Consider the following 20,349-nt stretch of genomic DNA (forward strand, 5'->3'; position numbering starts at 1 on the left):
ACAAAACCCCAGACCTTCGCCCACCAGACCGCAGGAATTCACACCGGGCAAAACTCAGTGCGGGCGGGTGCCGGCCACCCAACACCGCTGCGCAGGTGGGGAGCGGGCGCGCGTCTCCAAGTGGCCTTGCGACGCAGTCGGAGCCTTAAAGGAACCAACCTTTTGTATCTGCTGTTCTTCTTCTGGAAATTCGTCCACAGAATAACCGGCCAACACACTGAGATGTGTCTTTTACTGGAACCCTGAAAAATGTCCACTCTGCAGAATTTGTTAAATGTGATCATATACTATGCAGGCGTTTGAAATGCTATTGCGCATGTGTATTTATTGACATTCAGAAATGTTCACATTTTAGTAAGTGTAAAAAAAGGCGAGGACGTTTATCCCTTCCACCGAAGCCAAAAAAAAACATATAAATAATGTCAACAATCCCATTTATGTAAGAGAAGAAATATTTTTTTGCCCAAAGAGAAAGTCTGACCAAATTTGCAATAAAATATTAACATTGGTCATAGATGGTGGTGAGTTATGGGAAATTTTATCTTTATGCTTATCTGTATTTTGAAATTTTATTCTACAATAAATGTGTAGTACTTACATAATAAAAAAGGAAAATAAAGGTTGTTGTTTTTTTTTTTAACATTCTATTGTGAGAGTTTGTCTTTTCAGGTTTTGTTTTTAAATTTGTCACAGGGCTTGGCTTTCTGGGCTCCAGGCTGGAATATGCGGCTGGTTTCCTGCCTGGGGAATTGTATTTTTCCAGGTTGCCTGAGAGGCACTGCGACTTTGGAACAAACAGGAGCTGCCCGTTTCTCACGAAGTCCTGACCCTGGGCAACCCCTGGGCCGGAGTCACCATACCACCCAGGACGCTGCGCCCCACGCGCCAGCCCTGCTGCCTGGGCCAGACTGCAAGCCCCACTGGGCTCTGAGCAGAGCATCCACGCCTGTGTATTTAATTCTACCTGTACTTATGTGAGCACTGCAATCCGAGCCTCTGTTCTTGCCATTTTCCCTTCTCTCCTAGGAGTGTTTCTTTCTCTATGGCAGCAGACATATGACCCAGGCCTGGCCAATCAGAGTCTTCTATTCTCTTGCTGCAGTGATTGGCCCATGGTTGGTCATGTGACCCAAGTCAGCCCAATAAAACCTTGTCCCAGTACTTTTGCCACAACTATGGAAAGAAGTTCCAGTCTCTTGGGGTTGCTGGACAAGGGAACGTCAGCCTGGAGCTAGCTGCTGGTGGCCCTTCTGCAGACCCTTCAGGAGCCTAAGAGTGAAGTCCACTAACATTTTGCTCCCTGGTTCAGCCAGTCTGATGCCAGCTACCTTGGACTTGTCAGTCACGTGAGCCAAGAGTTTCCCATTTTTGCACAACCACTCTGAGATGGACTTCTGTCACTTGTAAGCAAAAGAGGCCAAACGAACTCCTTGAGCTAATGAGCTAGGCGCCAGGTGCTGTGCTGGGCCTGAGATGCAGGGGGACAGGCAGGCCCAGGCTCTGCCACTCAGGGCCCACAGCCCGCTAAGGTCCAGGCTTCCTCCTGGTGGCTGACTTTGCCTGTGTCTCCCCCACCAGCCTGCCCAGCAAGCCAGCCCCCTAGGGCCTTCCACCCGCAGAGCCCGCAGATTTTGTGATTCTCCCGCACAAGTCCCTCCTTGGCAGAAGAGCAAGGAGTTGGACTCACATTCCTCCAAATGCTTGACTTCAAGTTCCAAATTTCTTAATGCCTCCCATGGTAGCTTAAATTTTGTGTAAATTTTGCATTCTCTACTATTTTAACATTTAAGGAATGTTTTCCCAAAAAAAATCTTTTTGAGTAAAAGTAATTATATACTTTGTTTATCAGGTGACTTCTGGAAACAATACCCTTAGAGATATGACTTGCAAATATTTTCTCCCATTCCATAGCTTGTTCTGTCACTCTTAGTAGTTCCTTTGATGCACAAAAGTTTTTAATTTTGATGACATCCAATTATTTTTTCTTTTGTTATTTATGCTTTTAGCATCATTTCTTAGAAACCATTGTCAATTTCAAGGTTATGAAAATTTACCTGTATGTTTCTTCCAAGAATTTTACAGTTTTCACTGTTTGGTTCATTTTGAGTTGGTTTTCATATATGGTGTGAGGTAAGGGTCCAACTTCATTCTTTTTGCATGTGGATATCCAGTTATTCCAGCCACACAGACCCCTGGGGTGGGTGTCCCCCAGTTCCCCTGAGAACCCTGTAGAGAAGGCACAACTTGCACCATTTTGGAAAGGAAGCTCTACTAAGTGCCAGGCACAGGCCAGGATGGTTTGAGTCCGGGGAGGATGGGATAGACAAGGAGAAAGGAGTGTTGTGAGGAAAGACAGGACAAAGCAAGAGGCGAAATAAGCAGGGGGAGCTGGCAGGCCCTGAAATGAGGGGACTGGAGGCAGGCTGGCTGGGGGGCAGGGGAGCCCACTGCTGACCAAAGGGAAAGAGTCAGCCCAGAGGCTGGGGTTGCAGTGAGGTTTCGATGGAGATAGGAGGCCTAGAGTCATGGGTTCTTCACCCACCCTGCCTAGACGGCCCTGCGGATAAGGATTCTAAGCTCAGAGGCTTAGAATGCCTGGCTGACTGTTCTCAGCTCCGGGAAAGTAACTGGTCCCACCCCTCACCTCAAAACAATAGATGTCAGTGTTCCCAACAACACCATACAGTGGTCAGGCTCATGAATTCAGGCGCCAACAGTCAGGATTCAGCTCCCAGAGCTACCACAAACAAGTATGCAACTTTGGGCACATCACTTAACCTCTCTGAGCTTCCAAGGCCCTGGACAGCTGAGGCTACACCCAGCACATGCTGCATGCCAAGTACCAGTTAATATCTTATGACCAGAAAATCTAGATGGCAGGCACCCAAGATGTTTAATGACACTTATTTTCTAATTATTCCTTATATAGATTTTTTTACAGTGATGGTATATAGCTTTATGACCATAAAACCTGTGAAGCTTGGAACTTGTGCCTTGGTGTTTTAACCCAGGCCTGCTCCCAGCTGGGGGCAGGAGGCTGAGGGCGAAGGCCACACTATTGGTTTGACCTGAGCGTGGCCAGGCTGTGCTTGGCTCGGGGCCGGCTGCGGCAGGAAGCATTTGCTGCCCGGAGTCCCCGACCCTTTGTGTCTGGGGCTGCCTCTCTGGGAGGGGCTAAGGCAGACCCTCTGTAGCTGCGGCTCCTGGGCCTCACAGCCACCACCAGGCTGACATGTGACTCAGTTTAGAGCCTGGGAGTCATTACAGAGGGGAGGTAATGTGCTCAGAGGTTCGAGCATGTTTCTGGGGTGGAACCCCATTCTGACCTGGTCCCCTGCACCCCTCACAGAGGGCTGAGGTCTAGGTCCAGGGGCCATGGGCATCTGAGATGCCTGGTGTGTGCATCTGCCCCCCGGCTGGAGACGCACATCCGCTCTTCGCCCCGGGCGTGGGCTCCGCGGCTACTCCTCGGGGGAAGCTGGCATTGTGTTCTCAATGGCCGGCTGTGGAAAAATCGCACACAGAGAGCCGAGTAAACAGAGACCGGGGCCGCCGTCATGGGAACCGCCGGGTGGAGTGGCAGCGGAGGCCGGTGGCAGGAGCATGTGGCTTGGCCCAGGCTCCCCTTGGAGCCAAGACTCTGCCGACACAGACCCAGAGGGCCGAAGGGGTGGCTGAAGGAGGGCAGAAGCTCAAGGAGTCCCTGAGGCCACCCAGCAAGCCAGGGCCCAGGTTAAGGACAGCACCCAGGCCTCTGGGCTACAGCCCCTCTGCCCCCTGCTCAGAAAGGCTGGCAGAGAAACAGTAGGAATTCATCTTTGAACTACCATTTCGGGGAGGCCTAGGGGAGAGCCCTCATCCTTCACCTTCCAGGCCCTGACCTTGACTGATGTCCAAAGTAAGGAGCCATCGATACCCAGGGGAAACTGAGGGTCATTCCAAGTACTGCCACTGTTCTTTGGTTAAAGCCCTTCCCGGGCCCTCAGACTGTATGTGGGCGACACTGGCACACAGAGTATATGAGCATGTGGGAGGCATTCATACTCGGAAGGTGGTAGACTCGGAAAGCTCCCAGAGGGTGGATAAAACGATAAGCGCCCCCTGCACCCCGGCACTCCACGCCTAACCAAGAGGTACCTTTGTTTAAGTGCGGATGGTTCCCTTTGGGAATAGATGTGGACAAGAGGCAAGATGTGGACTCACTAATTCTGCTTCCTCGTGTGAATTGCAGCCATGCATTTGCACGTGGCTGGACCCCGGTGCCATTCCAGGGCTCAAGGATGAGGCCAGTTTGCTCTTGGGAAGCTACCACTTCCTGTTTCTACAAATAAGGATCAGTCAACAGCATCTCTCCCCAGAGCCTCCCCGCCTCCCAGGAGAGAGACTTGTCCACAGAGGCCACGGCCCCTCACCCAGCCCTCCATTGTCCGCATCCCAGAGGCTCCGTCCCTGGGCTGCTCTGCGCTCAGCACTCACCCTGTGCCTGTAGGCCTCCCCGGGGTGGCCGCCGAGGCTCTTGGGAGGCTGGTGCTGGCCGGAGGCTTCCACCCCTCCTCTCTGGGACTGTCCCAGCTGCTCCTATGAGCTGGGGCCCTCCTGGCATCCGTGGGGAGAACTCCCTGCCCAGCATGCTCCCCAGCTGTGGCAGCCCTCCGTGTTCCTGCCCATCAGCACCCCGTCCTCCAGCTTCAGCACCTTGACTGGCCTTGTGTTGACCTCGCTTCCTGCGCCCCACCTCCCACCTGCAGAGCACATGCAGCCGGTTGGAGCATTCCAAGGACTGGTTCAGGAATGGGCACAAAGCAGTTACCGAGGGAACCCAACATGAGACTCAAATCAGGGGCTTTCAGTGAACCTGTTGGCAAGGAGAATCTCATTCCTCTGGGGTGGCCATGCAAGAGGGACGTTGCATAGAGCTGCTGGCAGCCATTTTACCACCATAAGGAAAGAACCATCCTAAAAATGAAGCCACCACAGAGCAAATAGTCCAGAGGCAGAGAGAGACAAGTTCCTAAAAACATTATCTGAGAACACTTGATTCTGCTGTTTATGAAGCCATCACACTCCCTGGACTTTTCAGTGAGATGAGCCAATAATTTTCCATTTGCCCTTCAACCTGTTTAAACTGGGTTCCTGTCCCTGCAATTGAAAGAGACCTGACTTGTCCACCACATCCAGTCAGACTTTGCTGGACCTGCAAGGCCCTCCCACCTGCCCCTCTCCCTTTCCCTGGAAAATCCCAGGACTGTGGATGGCTTCTTGCTGCCTTCATCACTCACACTCACTCCTCACTTAGGCTAAGGGGCAGACGGGACCACAGAGCCCAGGCCAGAGTGGGAGGAGGCAGACCAGGAGGGCCAGACAGGGGCTACACCTGCCAGACTCTGCACAGCAGCTGTGGTCCCAGGCACAGACTGGAGCAGGCATCGCCCGGCTCCCAGGCCAAGTGTCTCCACTCCTCAGACTGGGAAGAAGGGCAGGCAGCTGGGGATGTGAGGAGGGTCCCAGAGGGCAGCCCCCAGCCAGCTGTCTGATGAGGTATCTGTCCATCTGTCTCTGGGTTGGGCAGGGGTCTGATCATTCTGTAACAAGTACTCCTCATTCCCTCAGAGAAGGAGAGGCCTCAAAAAAGAAGGCAGGCCAAAGATAGGTGGGACTTGCTGGAGGTGACAGCGCGTGGGAGACCGGGCTGAGCCCTCAGCCGTGGGCCTGGCAGCTGTGCTGGAAGGAGCCCCCTCCCAGCCCGTCCCTTCCTCCACAGTCCTCCCCTCATTCTGCCCTTCCAGATCCCCAGGCAGGGACTTTGTTTAACCCCTCCTCCCAGGGGGTGGCAGTCTAACAGAGGAGGCCAAAGCAAGGCTCTGGTGGTGGGCTCACAGGAGCGGGCAGGCGGCGTACCTGTCAGTTCAGGGCAAAGGCCCCCCTGCCCCTGACGAGAGCCACAGCTAGAATTCGCCCCTGAGAAGGCCAAGTTCATTCCCAGCAGCTGGCAGAAGCTTCCCAACCACTCCCTTCCCACCCCAGCCAGGCCATGTTTTTGAGGAGCCACTCTCCAGCCCTGCAGCCCCCAAGGGGCTCCCCTTCCAGAGGGCAGGCTGGGCCCGCTCTCCACAGCGGAGGGGGCAGGCCAGGAGGCTCCAGGCAGGGGTGTCTGCCTCCGGACCTCCCTGGGCCTTGTGATGGCCTCGTTGACAGAAGCAGAGCAGCGTCTCCCCACCTCCAGGGGCCGTGGGTGCAGGCCGGCTGGCCGCTGGCTGGGCACATGGCTGCTCAGGCTGTGTGCATGGGCCATGCCGGCCCTGCAGGATCCACAGTGTGCAAGCTTGGCCTCAGGTCAGCTCCTTACTGTTCAACCCTGGGGCTGACATCAGGGCTCCACGGTGAGAACTGAATGAGATCTGGGCTAGGCCACAGAAAAGATCCAGAGCAGACTCGGCTCCAGCGGCCACAGGATGCAAGCTCAGGCTTGGATGAGGGCTGGGAAACCTGTTTGAACAGCCTGGGCAGCCTATGAGCAGGAGGGATGTGGATGGTTAGGTGGGGGGGTTCTTTATTTTCGCAGGTTAGAAAGACCAGATCAAAGGGTATAGACACGGGGCTTGATTACTTTCTCGAAGGACAAGAAGCACATACAAAAGCCTCCCAGTGCACCTGTTTCCTCCCAGCCTGACAGCACGAGGTTTATTATTCCAATGTAATTTTTATTAGTTTAACAGGCATGTATGGGTACCCTCAGGCTCTATATTTACATTTCTTTTACTGAAGGAAGATTCTCTACTGTCCGAGCAACAACTTGCTGCATGTGAACATTGGGGTCTGGGTTTTCCCCCCACCACAGTGCCAGTCCAGCTGGTGTCAGGTCCCAGCATTACCGTACATGAACAAGAGCATATGGCTGCTGCCATCGGCGTCCCCACCCCATGTGGTCCCCTTTCTGTGGCTGTTCCATGGCGTTCATGGCAGAAAATGTCACACAAACGTGTATTGTTTCACTTGCCCCCATTTGTCTTGCTGACGACACCTGTCTCTTCGATGCCCAGATTCCTTTCCTCCCATGGCCCTGCCATGGCCCCTGGGGTAAGTCCCTGGCCTCTCCGGGCTCTGAGCCCTACCTGTGCCAGGGGGAGGAGGGGTAGCAAGACTCAGAGGCCTTTTCCAGGTCAGATACCCTGGGTTCTACTATGTCATTTGCAGGGTGGGGGACGGAGCCACAGCCCCCTTTCGCACAGCTCCCGAGGGCCCAGTTCCCGGCACATCGGCGGGACTGGGTGGCTTGGAGCCCCCTTCTCCTTCTGGGCTCCTGATGCCTCTCTCTGCTGGCTGGCAGAGCAGCACCTCCAACACTTAGGACCTTAGGAGCAATCCTTTATGGCAGGCCCCATGCTTCTGCTTACAAAAATGAACAACCAAAAACACAACTTGGAATACTTACAAGCCAAGAAGCTGACCAGAAGGCCTTGGGGTTTGTTGTACCTGGATATCATCCTTTATCACAAGCCTTGGGCTCTCCCAGCTTCACTGACATTTAATGTAAAATGAAGCCAGCTTTTGAGATGTCAAGTTTTTTCACTCGAGAGCCTGTGTTAGCGCCGGGCCAGGATGTCACATCAGATCACACGCAAGGGGATGAGCCAGATCACCCTTGAAACCCTCCAGGAAGGGATGGGAGGCAGTGGCCATCAGCTGCAGTGGTTCCAGCCTTCAGGCCTTCTGCAGGCACGGGGCAGTCTCCGTTTCTCCGCTGGAGCCCATGCCTCAGTCCCTCTTTACAACTGAGGTCCTGAGAGATGTCTGAGGACAGCAGATTCACCCACTGAGTGGAAAGGCAAGTGGGCCCACTGACACCACTTACACCCTTCCTTCCTCTTTCCTTGTCTGTCTACAGAGCACATGTAGCCAAGTGTGGCATATGCTGTGACTTCTCTGTAAGGTCACAGCTGGCATGTGCTAAGCATGGTACCAGGGCTTGTATCACAGGGTGTTTTCAGTGAGGGGAACAGACAACCCATTTCCCAGCTGTTTTGAATAAAGGCTTTTAAAATCATCTCTCTGAACAGAAAGCCTGGATAGGTCATCTCAAGCTGTTCTGCAGCTCAACAATGCTTCCCCCCAGCCAACCTTCTTCCACTCTGCCATCCTCAGTGCATGGGCTTTACATCCTCAAGCTGGATGCCTCATGACCACAAAATGGCTGCTGCAGCTCCAGGGATCACAACTCTTCATGGGCAGGAAGCAGAGAAAGCAAAGGCTTCAACCTCTGTTTTTTATTTGGGAAGCCCCCAGCAGATTTCCCCTTACACCTCAATGGTGATAAATGGGTCACATGATCATCCTCAGCTGCCAGGGAACTGGAAAAGTCAGTATTTGGCAAAGAGGAAGGGCATTGCTGTGATTGGCTTAAACCATTCATGATTCATGCCCTGGGCTACGGCACTTTGCTACCTGGAGCAAAGTCAGGGCTCTATTAGCAAAAGGAGACACCTTCGTGTAGCCAGCTAACAATGCCATGTATTTTTTTCAATTAAACTCCCAGCAGTCCACTGAGATGGGGTCTGTTGTACAAAGGATGGAACAGAGACTCAGAGCCATTTAGTAACTTGCCCCAGATCACACAACTGGTAACCAGTAGAGGTTTAACCCACCATCCACCCTTAGACCCCTGCTACTTGGGGAGATGCCTCCCCAGGCTGTGAACCTCTTGAGGGAAGGGACCAGCCCTTCATCTTTATATTTAGTCAGTGTCCTGAAATTGACAGGTTCCCAACTGAATTTATTTAAAGACAAAATCATTTTGTTTTGATACTTGCCGCTTTGTAATATGTTTTAAAACCAAGAGTGCAAACTTGCCAACACTACCTTTAAAAAATACACCTATCTCTTCTTTTGTATTGTTTTCCACTTACCCAGGCTGGGTTCCTGAAGTCCTGGGAAGAATTCCAATGTAAATATCACCAACGATGGAAATTGGAGGGAAGGAGAGGAGGGTGAAAGACTAATTGAGGCCCCAGAGAGTGTCAGTTCCTCATTAACTGTGGAGCCATGGAAAATTCTTTGTTTTAGCCTGTTGGCTCCTTGCCTCCAGGATCTGGGTGGGTATTACCCTTGGCCAGCTTCCTGGTCGGGTCAGACAGTCTGATCAGAGGGGGAGTGTCCTGGAGAGCAGAGGGCAGAACCAGGCTGGGTCCTTCAGGGGGGATGCAAGAAAATGATGGTGCTGAGCACCTGTGCCCAGTAGGCCCACTTAGCACTCAAAATGGCCTGTGGATTGGGATTCCTATCTTTCCCATTTTACAGCTGAGAAAACTGAGGCTCAGAAAGAGAAAGTCATTTGTCGAAGGTCATACAGCAGAGCTAAGATTAAAAATTAAAGCCCATGGACTTCTCAGATGGTGTTATTTCCCCATCTCAGGTACCATGAAGAGGGTGCTGAGGGCATTTTGGGGGCCAAAGAGGTCCCTGGCCCATCTTTCTGAGCTTTCGCCCAGCAGTCAACTCAGGGTCACCAATGGTGGTTAGGAGCCCAGACTGCGCTGCCTAGGGATGCAGGGCCAGTGGCATGCCACTCTTCTTTCTGTCCACAGCACAGCCATGAGAAGCTTGAGTTCTGGGGCCAGACGGCCTGGGTTCAAACCCCTGCTCTTCCGGGGCCCTTACCTCATTGTGTAACTCTGTAAAGTAGGGGCATAAGAGAACCTGCTCTAAGGGCTGCTTGTCGGGATCAAATAGTGTACTCAGCCCAGTGCCCAGCACTCGGTTGAGTCAGTTTGGGTTGGCTCTTGTTAGTTTATACCCTTAGAACAGATACTGCTGCCCTGTGCCCCAGGGCAGACCCCATTTCAGATCCATCCCTTCCGCCACCCCAGCAGCTGCTTGTGAATGAAAGACCCAGACTCCTGACTGATTTGGCTATGCAAACTATGGATCCAGGGAATTAAAGGCAAATGGAACCCAACTTGCAAATCTGGGCATTTTGTGTAGTGCAGTGAAGCCAGAAGTGAAGCCCAGCTGCAGCTCCCCTCACCCCCAGCCCACCAGGGTGCAGAGGGCCCACCTGAGAGCACCCAGCCCACCAGCCACTCTGGGATGACGACTCTCCCCCACCACACAGATTCCCTGGGTCTGCGGAACCTGGGCTGGGTCTGCCCTAAGTCATGGCCTGGTGGGGAGCAGGTAGCCCAATGAAGCAGAGGACATGCCAAGGTCACCCACAAGGCCGGTGACAGGGCAGAGAGCCCCACCCGTGCGTCTGCCCAGAGGCTGGCCACAGCCCAGGCGTCAGGTGTCTTGGGCACTGCCGGCTCTGCCACGCTGCATATCTGTGTGCCTTTGCCAACTTCCCTAACCTGTCTGCACTCCCGGGCCCCACCTGGAGGCCTGGAAGGGCCCCAGAGCACTGGAGCTAACCTGGCAAGATGCAGCACCTAGGCTCTGGGCCACAATGACAGGATATCCCCAGGGAGTTGGGCTGGCTGCCATGCAGGGAACACCGGGGCGGAGACCTAGCGCAGCTGATGGGAGGCCTGAACGGGCACTGAGGAGGGAAAGCCAGGACAGCTGGGCCCAGAGCTGGTGAGGAACAGGCCAGGGCTGTCATGGAAACCAGGGCCCCAGGTGGCGAGGGGCCCATAGGCAGCTGAGGTTTTCCTCGGCCCCCAGCCTGGGAGCCAGGGGCAGGGCCTGATCTCCTGACTTTCTCCTAGGTGGGCAGCACGAACAAGTTCTCACCAGGGATCCTGGGAGCTCCAGGTGCCATCTGTCCCACCCCACTGCACAGAGACCCTGAGTCCAGTGGAGAGGGGGCTTTCTCAGACTCCCTTGGCCAGGGTGGTGTCCGGGAGGGCTGAGCCTGGCTAGAAGCCTTGACCAGCCTCCATAGCCCAGCCGAGACCTAGGGCACCCTCTGGGAAAGGCCAGCAGAGCAGCCCCTGCTGTGCACACAGGGAGCAGGGCCGCCCTCCAGGCTGGGGGTCTGATCAAGCCTTGACCTCAGGTGCCCCAAGGCCAAGGCCTGGTCCCATTTCCTGGAGCAAGTCCCGGGTCTCAAATTCCTTTTCAAATTGTGCATTAAGCTTACAAGCCTGGTTGAGTATAACCATTTACAAGGCAAATAGGGTTTTGCATTTTATGTTTTACAACCCAGATGAGGTCGTGCAGGCACACTGGTCAGGCATGGCCTAGAACAGCTGGAGCCCCTCCCTGCCAGGCAGGGCTTCTTGCTTCATTGACCATGGTGCCCATAGGCACAGGCCAAGACTAGCCGAGAGACTATGTGCTTGTGCCAGACATTGTGGTGGAGAAAATAGTATAGAGCTAGGAAGGAACCCAACTCCCTGTGTAATCCTGGGGAGCCTCTAGCCCCTGGCTGGGTCGTAAGCCCCTGTCCATACAGTGGGACTGCAAACTCAGACATGTCCCATAGTGAGAATGTCACAGCTCATGGATGTGAATACACTCATTCCTTCTTTCACTTTCCAGTATTTGTACCCCATTTCCTTTTCTTCTCTTACTGCATTGGCTAGAACCTTATTCATTTAACCAATATCTTTGTAAGTATAGTAAAAACCTGATGAGGTACTAGGCACTGAGATGCAATGATGGATGCTACAGACACAGTTTGGGTGGGCCTCAGGAGCTCCCAGGGCAACTTGGGAATGACCTTCATGCACCAGGCTGCTTGTGGAGACCTTGCGGTGACTCGGCCACAGCTCTGTTCTGGAGGTTAGGAGCCCAGCCCGTGCTCCACATGCTGCAGATGAGAATTCAGGCAAAGACAGAGGAACACACCAACGCTGGGCCCCTCAGGAGGTCCAAGGTTATTAGCTCCTGAGAGGTCAGGAAGGAGCTCTCTGAGAAGGCAGCTTTTGAGCCTGGCTTTGAGGAGCGAGAAGGGTTTAGACAAGGTAAAGATGAGAAAGTTTCTCAGTAAAGGTAACAGCCTGGGCAGGGACAGAGGGGGAGGAGCTGTGGGAGCAGGACGGAGAGACAGGTCCAAGTGACTGAAGTTTAAGGTGCTGAGGGGCAGGAGCAGGAGACAAGCCTGGCAAGCTGAGGAGTTGATCTTAACTGGGGAGGCCATAGAGAGCCACGGAAGGTGCCTGAGCAGGCGGGGAGCAGGGTATGGCTGCTTTAGGAAGAGGAATCTGGTAGCAGCAGCAAGAGGTGGCAGGCAGGCCCTCACATGGTATGCTCCCATTTCCTGAGGTCTGAAGGTGTCTGTCCGCCACTGGGAGGGAGAGGACAGCTTCCTCTCCTCAGCCTGGCTGGGCAGATAAGGGGCTGAAGACAGGAAGTCGCCACAAGGAGCTGAGGAGGGAGCAGCCTGGCCCAGCATTCCCACCCCCACCCCATGCAGGGCCTCCCTGTAGAGGTGGATGCAAGGGGAAGGAGGCCAGGCCCCACAGGTCAAAACGTACTGTCCAGGTGTCCTGGGCTGCTGAGGGGCCCTGGGTGCCTCATCTGACCTGCTGCTGGCCACCCTCCACTCCCTCAGGCCCCCAGAGGCCAGGTGTGCTCCTCTGCCCGGAAGAGGCTCCGGGGTTTCCTGTCCTTACCTCGGTCATTTACACACCCTCTTTGACACCTCCTGAGAGCCAGGTGAGTGGACGAAGTGCCTGCCCTCAAGGGCGCCTGCAGACAGGAGAGCAGAGCAGATAACGGACCCTAAGGTGCTGGGAGCTGGACTGGGTCATGCGGGCCCCAGAGCTCTGTTGGCCTGTGGGATGATGGGTGGCTGCCAGGCCGTAAGGACTAGTAAGAATGAGCACTGAGTGATGGAGGGGTGCTCGTGCTCTAAGCAGAGGGCACAGCGTGAGCAAAGGTGCAGAGGCAAGGAGCTTCCTACTGTGTGCAGGGAGCTAGCTGTGGCCCCAGGGGGCACCCATGGGAGGCAGGAAGTGGTGAGGATGAGTGGTGGGTGAGGAAGAGGGGTACCCCCTGACGGACAGGGCAGAGTGGGTGAGGGGGGCCACGTTAGAGCACAGGCAGAGGCTGGAGGTGCAGGTGTGAGGGTGACTCCAGGCCAGCTGGGGCCCAGGCCCAGGAGCACTGGTGGGTGCATCAGGGACTTGCACAGGGGTCCCTAAGCCCAAAAGATGGAAATAAAGAACTTGGGGTCTGGTGGGGGAGTAGCAGAAAGGAAGTCTCCCACTCTAAACAGCCGGCAGCCAGTCTTCCGCGCCCCTCCAGGGGGGCTGTTCAGGTGAGCAGAGAGGGGGGGCTAAGATGGAATTGGGCTCAGCAGCAGGGTCTTGAAGAGCCTGGGACACCTGCCCCCTGGACCCTGGTGACCCTGGAGGGGCAGCAAGGTTCCCAGGCTTCCAGGGCCATTTGCATTTAGAATCAAAGCCATTTACAGAACAAAGTGGGGCAAGGCACCCCCAGCCTCTCTGTCTTCTCTGAGGACAGAAGCTGCTTCAGCCCTTCCCCTGTGGGCACTGATGTGACAGGGTCACGGAGGCCCAGAGGCAGGCAGGCACCTCCAAGTCCTCACAGCGTAGCCAGCTCCACACAGGCTGTTCCTTTGGCCTGGAACTCTTTTTCCTCCCCTGCTCCTTCTCAGCTTAGCAGAAGTGTCACCTCCTCCAGGAGCTGTCCCGTGGTCTCCCCGACACACTGGGAGGCCCCCTCCCTGCCACATTCTCAGGTCGCTTGCTGGCCTCCCTGCCCTCTGCTTGGTGTGTGGTGGTCTGGGAGAGGTAGCTCTCCCTTCTCCTGTGTGAGCCCAGGGAGAACAGCGGCCAGCGCTCCAGGTTCTGGATGAACATTTTAGAGGGACGGAGAGAGGAAGAGGGGGAGGAAGGTGGAAGGAAGGAAGGGAGAGAGTGCTCTCTGGAGCCTCCCCAGGAGTCTCATTCAGGGCCCAAGTGTGCAGGGTACAGGGTAAATACACAGAATTGGGGTAGCCAAGGAAATGGGTTTCCAGAGTGGGGAGAGATTTTAGGGAGAGTTGCTGGAAGCGCTGTCTAGGCCAGGGGTACAGCATGAACAAAGGGGTGAAGCTAGAATGTGCAGGCCAATGCGGGGCATTTTGAGGAGACGGATTTGCCTGGATATGCATAGGAGCCAACTGGTAAAAGGTTATGATTGCTGGGTTGAAGGGTTTGAACTTTATCCTGCTAGTAATAGGGAGCTAAGGAAGGTTCTTGAGCAGAGGAGGAAGTAATGGAGGCAAGGAGGCCAAGGAGGAGGCTATTGGAACAGTTAGTCCAGCTTGGGAGAGAAAGTGCATCCTGCTCTCAGGCAATGGTAACAAGCCAGGGTGGGGGAGATGCAGGCAGGGGGACTTGAGCCCTCAAAACACCCTTCTCTGCCTGCTCAAAGCTCCACTGAACCTGTGCTTTGGGAGGAGCTCCCAGCCAGGCAGGATGCTGTGGTGCTCAGGGGCCTGGGCTCCAGAGTCAGACTGCAGACTAGCCCAGGCTTGAATCCCACCTGACTGAGTGCCCTTGGACCAGTTACCTAGGCTCTCAGAGCCTCTCAGGGCCTCTCTTTGCCTATGAATCGAGAACAGGGCTGGCTGCATGATTTGCAGGGCCCAATACAAAATGAAAATATAGGGCCTCTGTCTAAGAAAGAGGGGAAAAAAACTACCATTAAGGGTACTAAAATACAAAGCTGTTTCTTTCTTTGCAGTCTCTACTGGGCAGGATGTTTTTTTAATTTGTTCTTTAGTCTTCTAAGTAAGGAAAAATTCAAAATTTAAACTGTTAGCATGTATTTTGCTGCTCATTTTATGTTGTGCGATGCCAGTTTTAAATGCAAAATTAAGGGCATTGCACACGTGTGTGATCACTAGTTATACAAATTTTAACTTACATATTTGGAACGTGCATATATAAGCTGCGCGCCTTGAGTACAATGGTGGGAATGCTGCACAACACTAGCTCAGTGCTTTAATTCTTGATCTGTGCACTTTCTGACCCCCTCTCTACCTTGGGTTTATTGATGAGTAAGGATGAACTGAAAAGAAGGGGAATGCTGGCTGCCCTATCTTTCCCTTTCCTTCTGGGATATTGTTTTTTTAACATAAGTGGTTGGTGAATGCTGGGAATAATGGGAGTAAGAAAGGTATGGTAGGGTTTGCAGACCCTTTGTGTTTCTTAGAACTATTGTCTTTTTTCTGCATTTGAGGCAACCTCTCAGGGCTGCAGCAGCCCCACTCAGCTGTGGACGTCACACCCTTACCCTATACTTGATTTGAGTCTCACAATCCATGCCTCACCAGGCCCCAGGAATCTGTGTTCACAGAGCATGGCGGGCTGTGTTTGAAATGGGCGGCATATGATGCACGTCCTCTCTGCTCACACCAGGCTCCACTGTCTTCACTTACAAAGCACAAGTTCAGAGATAAAATTATTAAGAATTTCAAGACAGTGATAGCAGAGTGTTAAAGCAAGCACACATGCCTACTGACCACAGGCTCTGTGTGGCAGCAGAGTGTGCATGCCCATGAAGCTGGCCCTGCATGAGGATAATAATAGTACTGTACATATACCCATGGTATGGTGAGGATTAAATGAAATGATGCTTGAAAACAATTTAGCACAGGGCTTGTCACATGGTGAGTGCTCAATTCAGGTGGCAGACCCGAGGCAAATCAGGGTGCTGGGGTACAGACCTAGCCCCAGCCAAAGGGGCTCCAGGACAAGGCCCAGAGCAGCGACATCTAGGAAACCTTCCTTTCTTGGCCCCATGCTCTTCACCCCCTTCTCTGGCTGCTCCTTCTTAACCTCCACTGCCAATCCCTGCCCCATTCTCATAATAATAAAAATAACACCAGAAACTATTTATTGAACATGTGCTACTTCTAGATACTACGCTTTACCAACAGCCATCAGTTAGTTCCTGCAACAGCTCTTAAAGGCCCAACTCTTTGATTTTCAAAGGGTAGAAGCCCCACTGAAAAGGGAATTTACTGACTCACATAACTGAAAGAACTAGGGATGAACTGATTTCAAACAGAGGTCATCAGCAATCTGCCTTTCTACCTCTTCCTGCTTTTCTTTGCTTTTCTTCATTGGCAGCTAAATTCTACCCTCATGGTGGCAAGATGGCTGCCAGCAGCATCCAGCTTACATTGCACCAGGTTCACCATCACTTAAGGGAGAGAATAATAAAAATATTTTCCCCAACATTCTAACAAATAGCCAAGTTGATGGCTCTGGTTGGCTGACTTCTGGTCACATGTTCATCCTAAACCAATCAAGCTCCATGGGTAGGGAGTTGTAGACCTTACTATCTAGGAAAGAGTCATATGCCCACCCCTGGATCTAATGGGATCAGTTCTAAAGATACCACAAGAATTGAGGAGGGGCAGGGAAGAGTCTCATAAAGACACCAAACAGAAGATGGATACTGCCTGTGCGACCGGCTTCATCAACCCTGGGAGCGGGCAGCTATCATCTCCACATATGGCTAAGACTACTTGTTCACCAAACCTGCATCGTTTTCTTTCTGGGCACAGCTAGACTACATTTCCCAGCTTTCTTTGCAGTTATATGGCCATATGACTGAATCCTAACCGATGGAATTTGAGGGGAAATGATGTTATTGCCTCCTGGACTGGCTCATCTCCAGACGGCCACCGTCTCCATGCTCTCTTTCCAGTGACTCGATGCTCACAAGTGTACTAACCTCTTGGAACCATGCTGAAGATGGCAGAGCCACAAAACAGAAGGAGCCTGGGTCTCAGTATTACCACCCCACCAACTAGAACACCTACCTGGACTTCATTGACCTAGAAGTAAAGTCCTGTGATGTTTAAGTCCTTAGATATTTTTGGGTGACCTTGTTAGAGTAGCTGGCTTGCCCTAACTAATAATTACAGATGAGTAAGGTGGGGTTCAGAGGATAAAGTGCCTTGTCCGAGACCACCCTGCCGGTTAAGAGGCAGAACCCAGGTTCAGAGCTGGGCCTCTCTGACTTTTTCTAGTTCAGTGCCTTGACTACGAAAGACAGAAACCTGCTCAAACTGTAATGAAAAAAGGCAGGTGTATGGGAAGGGCACAGAACTGTGCCCTGTGCAGTCTGGGAGAGCCAAGGACAAAAGTACAGTAGAGGCTCTGAGGAACTTGGGTGCCACTGGGCAGTCTCTGTCCCTGCCTCTATTTCTCTCTCTTGGCACCACACGGTATCTTGTCTCCATTTCTTGCTTCATGTGCCCCTGGTTTTCCCCTCTGCTCTCCCACTGCTATACTCAGATGATGTTACCTCTGGCCCTCTAACTCTGGGCCGAGCACCCATGGCCATCCCTACATCATCTCTGGCTCAATCCTTAAATTCTCATGAGAGACTCTGATGGCTCAGCTCACTGTCCTATGACTGAGCAACTCCTCCATCAAGGTCCCTCCACGTGCACCCAGCTAGGGTGAGGGATTACATGGGCAGCCCAGGCTGCCTCCCAGGTATCCCTCTTCAGCCCTAAGCATACAGCTGCCCTTAGACACGTCCACCTGGAGTCCCTCAGGCCCCTCACACTCGACTCCGCTCCAGATGTAAGCCTTAACTCCTCCCCACCTCATCCTGCTGTTCCCCCACCTCAGGGCTAAACCTCTCACCCAACTACTACAGCCAGGATCTTGGGAGTTAGCTGTGACTCCTCACTTCTTTCACCCCCAAATCTAGTCCTTTACCAGGTCCTGTCCATTGCAGCCCCACTGTATCTTTGTCCAGAACTCCTCATTTTTCTTTGGGATAACTGTGGGGGCTTCTCAGCCTCTGTTCTCTCCTTCAAAGGCTTCAGGGAGAAGCTTTTCTAGAAGGCAAATCTGACCCCATCTCTTCATTGCTTAAAAAGTCTTTAAGACAAAATCCAGGCCATTATGTGGGCAGCCAACATTTTCATGTCCTAGCGCTCTCTCTCTGGTCTATCCTCCTGATCCCCATGATCTAGCCATGCTGAGGGACTGAATCACTGCCCTCAGCACTTGGCTGAGGTTTCCCACTTTCAATTCGTGTTTTTTTTTTTTTTTCTGCCTGAAACACCCACTTCATATATCCAAATCCTTTCAGGGAAGACCTACCTTTCCCTCATCCTGGCCCCCTCAAGTGTGGCTGGTAGACCCACTGCTAGAGAGGTGATAAGTTTTGCCACCAACCGTCCTTTTGGGGAGCCAGAAAGAGCTGGGACTGGGTGCCAGGCCTGGAGCTCTCAATCCATGGCAGCTGGGGGATGGGGAGGACCAGCCTGTACCCTTTGGACAGCATACCTGTGGTATGTCCCCCTGGCCCCTGGCTGTTTGTCCAGGTGTAGATAAAGCAGTGATGGGCTGGACCATTTGGTCCAACCAGTCCTCACTGACTGTCTCTAGGCTCAAGGAGACATAGTGCGGGGGAGACAGGGGAGGGGACCACCGCCCTGTCCTGGGAGGAGATCAGGAGCTGGGGGTTACACGGGGTCTCAGCAGGACTCAGCAGCCCACTTCTAGGCTGGAAGCTGGGGCTGTTGTATGTTGGGGGAGGGATGTGTGAGTGGAGTTGTAGGATCTGGGAGGGCTTTCTGGCTGCAGACGCCCTGTATGGGTTGGGGTTTGAACAGACATCTGAGTGGGCTCAACCCTCGAATCTATGAACCTGTGAGGCGAAGGTACATGGCAGAGGCTGAAGCTCTGGACAGCAGAGACCAGCTTGGTGGGGAATAAGATGGCAGGTGGGGTGAGACCAGCGGTGTCTCTCAAGCTAGAAAGGGTACCAAGCAGACTGTACCCTCTGCTCTTCCTTTTGGTGGGGTGAGTGCTTCCTGCCTTTCTGCAATTCCCTTCCCTGACCTTCAGCCCCTCTCCTGCCACCCGGGAGCTGCTGGAGCCCAGGAGCTCTGAGTCCCTCACTGAGGGGCCCTCCCACTCCCTGAGCCAAGGTCACAATCCCTAGGGGCCCTGGCTGGGCCTCTAGGGAGCCCCACCCCCACCCAGCAGTTAACATTTCCTGCTGGGGTGAGGGTGAGTCTAAGGAAACAAGACTGGTTCACTTTCTCATATACTGTTTCCTTAGTAGACGCCTGGTTGTTTGAAGAATAACCAACGGCTCACTGGACATTTGGAAAAGATAAAGAAAGCACAAATATCAAAAGAAGGAAATATCAAGTTACCTGCACCGGAGGAGACGCGCTTATCCACAGGCTTTTGGGTTCCCTCTAGACCAGGGTCACCCTTTGCATAATTGGGTGTAGGGGGGCAGGAAGCTCTTCTATGGACACCTCCATTTTGCAACTTCCCAGGACCCAGGAGGGCTTGAAAGGGCTCAGAGACCCGCACTCTGCAGCCTGTGGCAGCTCTTGGCCCTCGGGGCCTCCCGAGCTCTGCAGACCCGGGCTGACGTCCCTCCGAGCCACGCGCCCTGGGCTCCCCCACGCTCAGCACGCTCCCGCAGGCGACCTCAGTTTCCTCGTCTGCAGAATGGGCCTGCGGCTGGCCTCTGCGCCCCGGGGCGCTGCGGGGGCGGGGCGGCGGGCTCCGAGGGCGGCCGGAAGGGGAGTGCGGGGGCGGGCTCCGCGCCGCCCCGCCCCAGGGAGGGAGCCCGGGGCGCAGCATCCTGGCGCGGGCCTGGCCGCCGCCGCCACTGCCGTCGGGGAAGGTTCCAGCGCGGACATGGCCTTGCGTGGCGCTCTCCCGGGCCCGAGCCTCCCACGCGCGGCGCAGTAGCCCCGCGAAGAGGCTGCCTCGACGGTGCCCACGGCGCAGAAGGCCGAGTGGGCGGCATGGAGGCGGCGCACCTGCTCCCGGCTGCGGACGTGCTGCGCCGCTTCTCGGTGACTGCCGAGGTGGGCCTGAGCCCCGCGCAGGTGACCGGCGCGCGGGAGCGCTATGGCCCCAACGGTGAGAGCGCGGGCGGCCGGGGGAGCAGGGGCCGCGCAGTCTCAGTTTCCCCCCTGCGCCGCGGCCGCGGAGCCGTCCTTTCCCCTTCTAGCTCTCGGACCCCGCGGGCGGGCAGGAAGCGAGGGCTCCGGAAACCTCTGCAGATGCTTTTGAGCCATCCGGCTGCGCTGCGCGGCGGCTGCCTTCGCTGGGGCGCGGGGCTGAGGTGGGTTCCGGGTTCCGACAACGGACGTCTGGCTCCCGGTGTCCGCTCTTCTCCCTGCGGGGCCAGGTACCTGTGCGGCGCTTCCGCTTCCCACCTCCACCCGCGTCCCATCCACTTCGGCAAGCCGTGGGCTCCGCCCCCACCCCCCACCCCATCTGGCTGTCAGCGCTGCATCCCGGCGCCGCACGGGCAACCTGCCCATCGTGCAGGTGCACCCCTGAGGTCAGCTGGTGAGGGACCAGCCAGGGACTCTGAGGTCCAGCTTCCCAGCTGACCCTGAAGGTCTCTCCCCAGGGCTCAATAAAATGCCCAGAAGGCGCTGCTTGTCAGCTG

General features: G+C 54.4%; 1 protein-coding gene across 4 annotated transcripts in view; it reads left to right on the forward strand.

The window, feature by feature from the left end:
* Positions 1-19,506: 19,506 nt before the first annotated feature.
* Positions 19,507-20,349, forward strand: part of ATP2A3 (ATPase sarcoplasmic/endoplasmic reticulum Ca2+ transporting 3) — a 32,414-nt gene continuing 31,571 nt past the window's right edge. For 3 of the 4 annotated variants that reach the window (XM_017671616.3, XM_017671617.3, XM_073234994.1), the window contains exon 1: positions 19,508-19,811. In XM_017671616.3, coding sequence (XP_017527105.1) covers positions 19,694-19,811 — 118 coding nt within the window. In that variant the 5' untranslated portion in view covers positions 19,508-19,693. Of the gene's footprint in view, positions 19,812-20,349 lie in introns of all 4 variants that reach the window. The other variant, XM_073234995.1, reaches the window with a different exon arrangement.

The sequence above is a fragment of the Manis javanica genome, chromosome 4 (genome assembly GCF_040802235.1).
Source record: "Manis javanica isolate MJ-LG chromosome 4, MJ_LKY, whole genome shotgun sequence".
In the NCBI taxonomy this organism is placed as follows: Eukaryota; Metazoa; Chordata; class Mammalia; order Pholidota; family Manidae; genus Manis; species Manis javanica.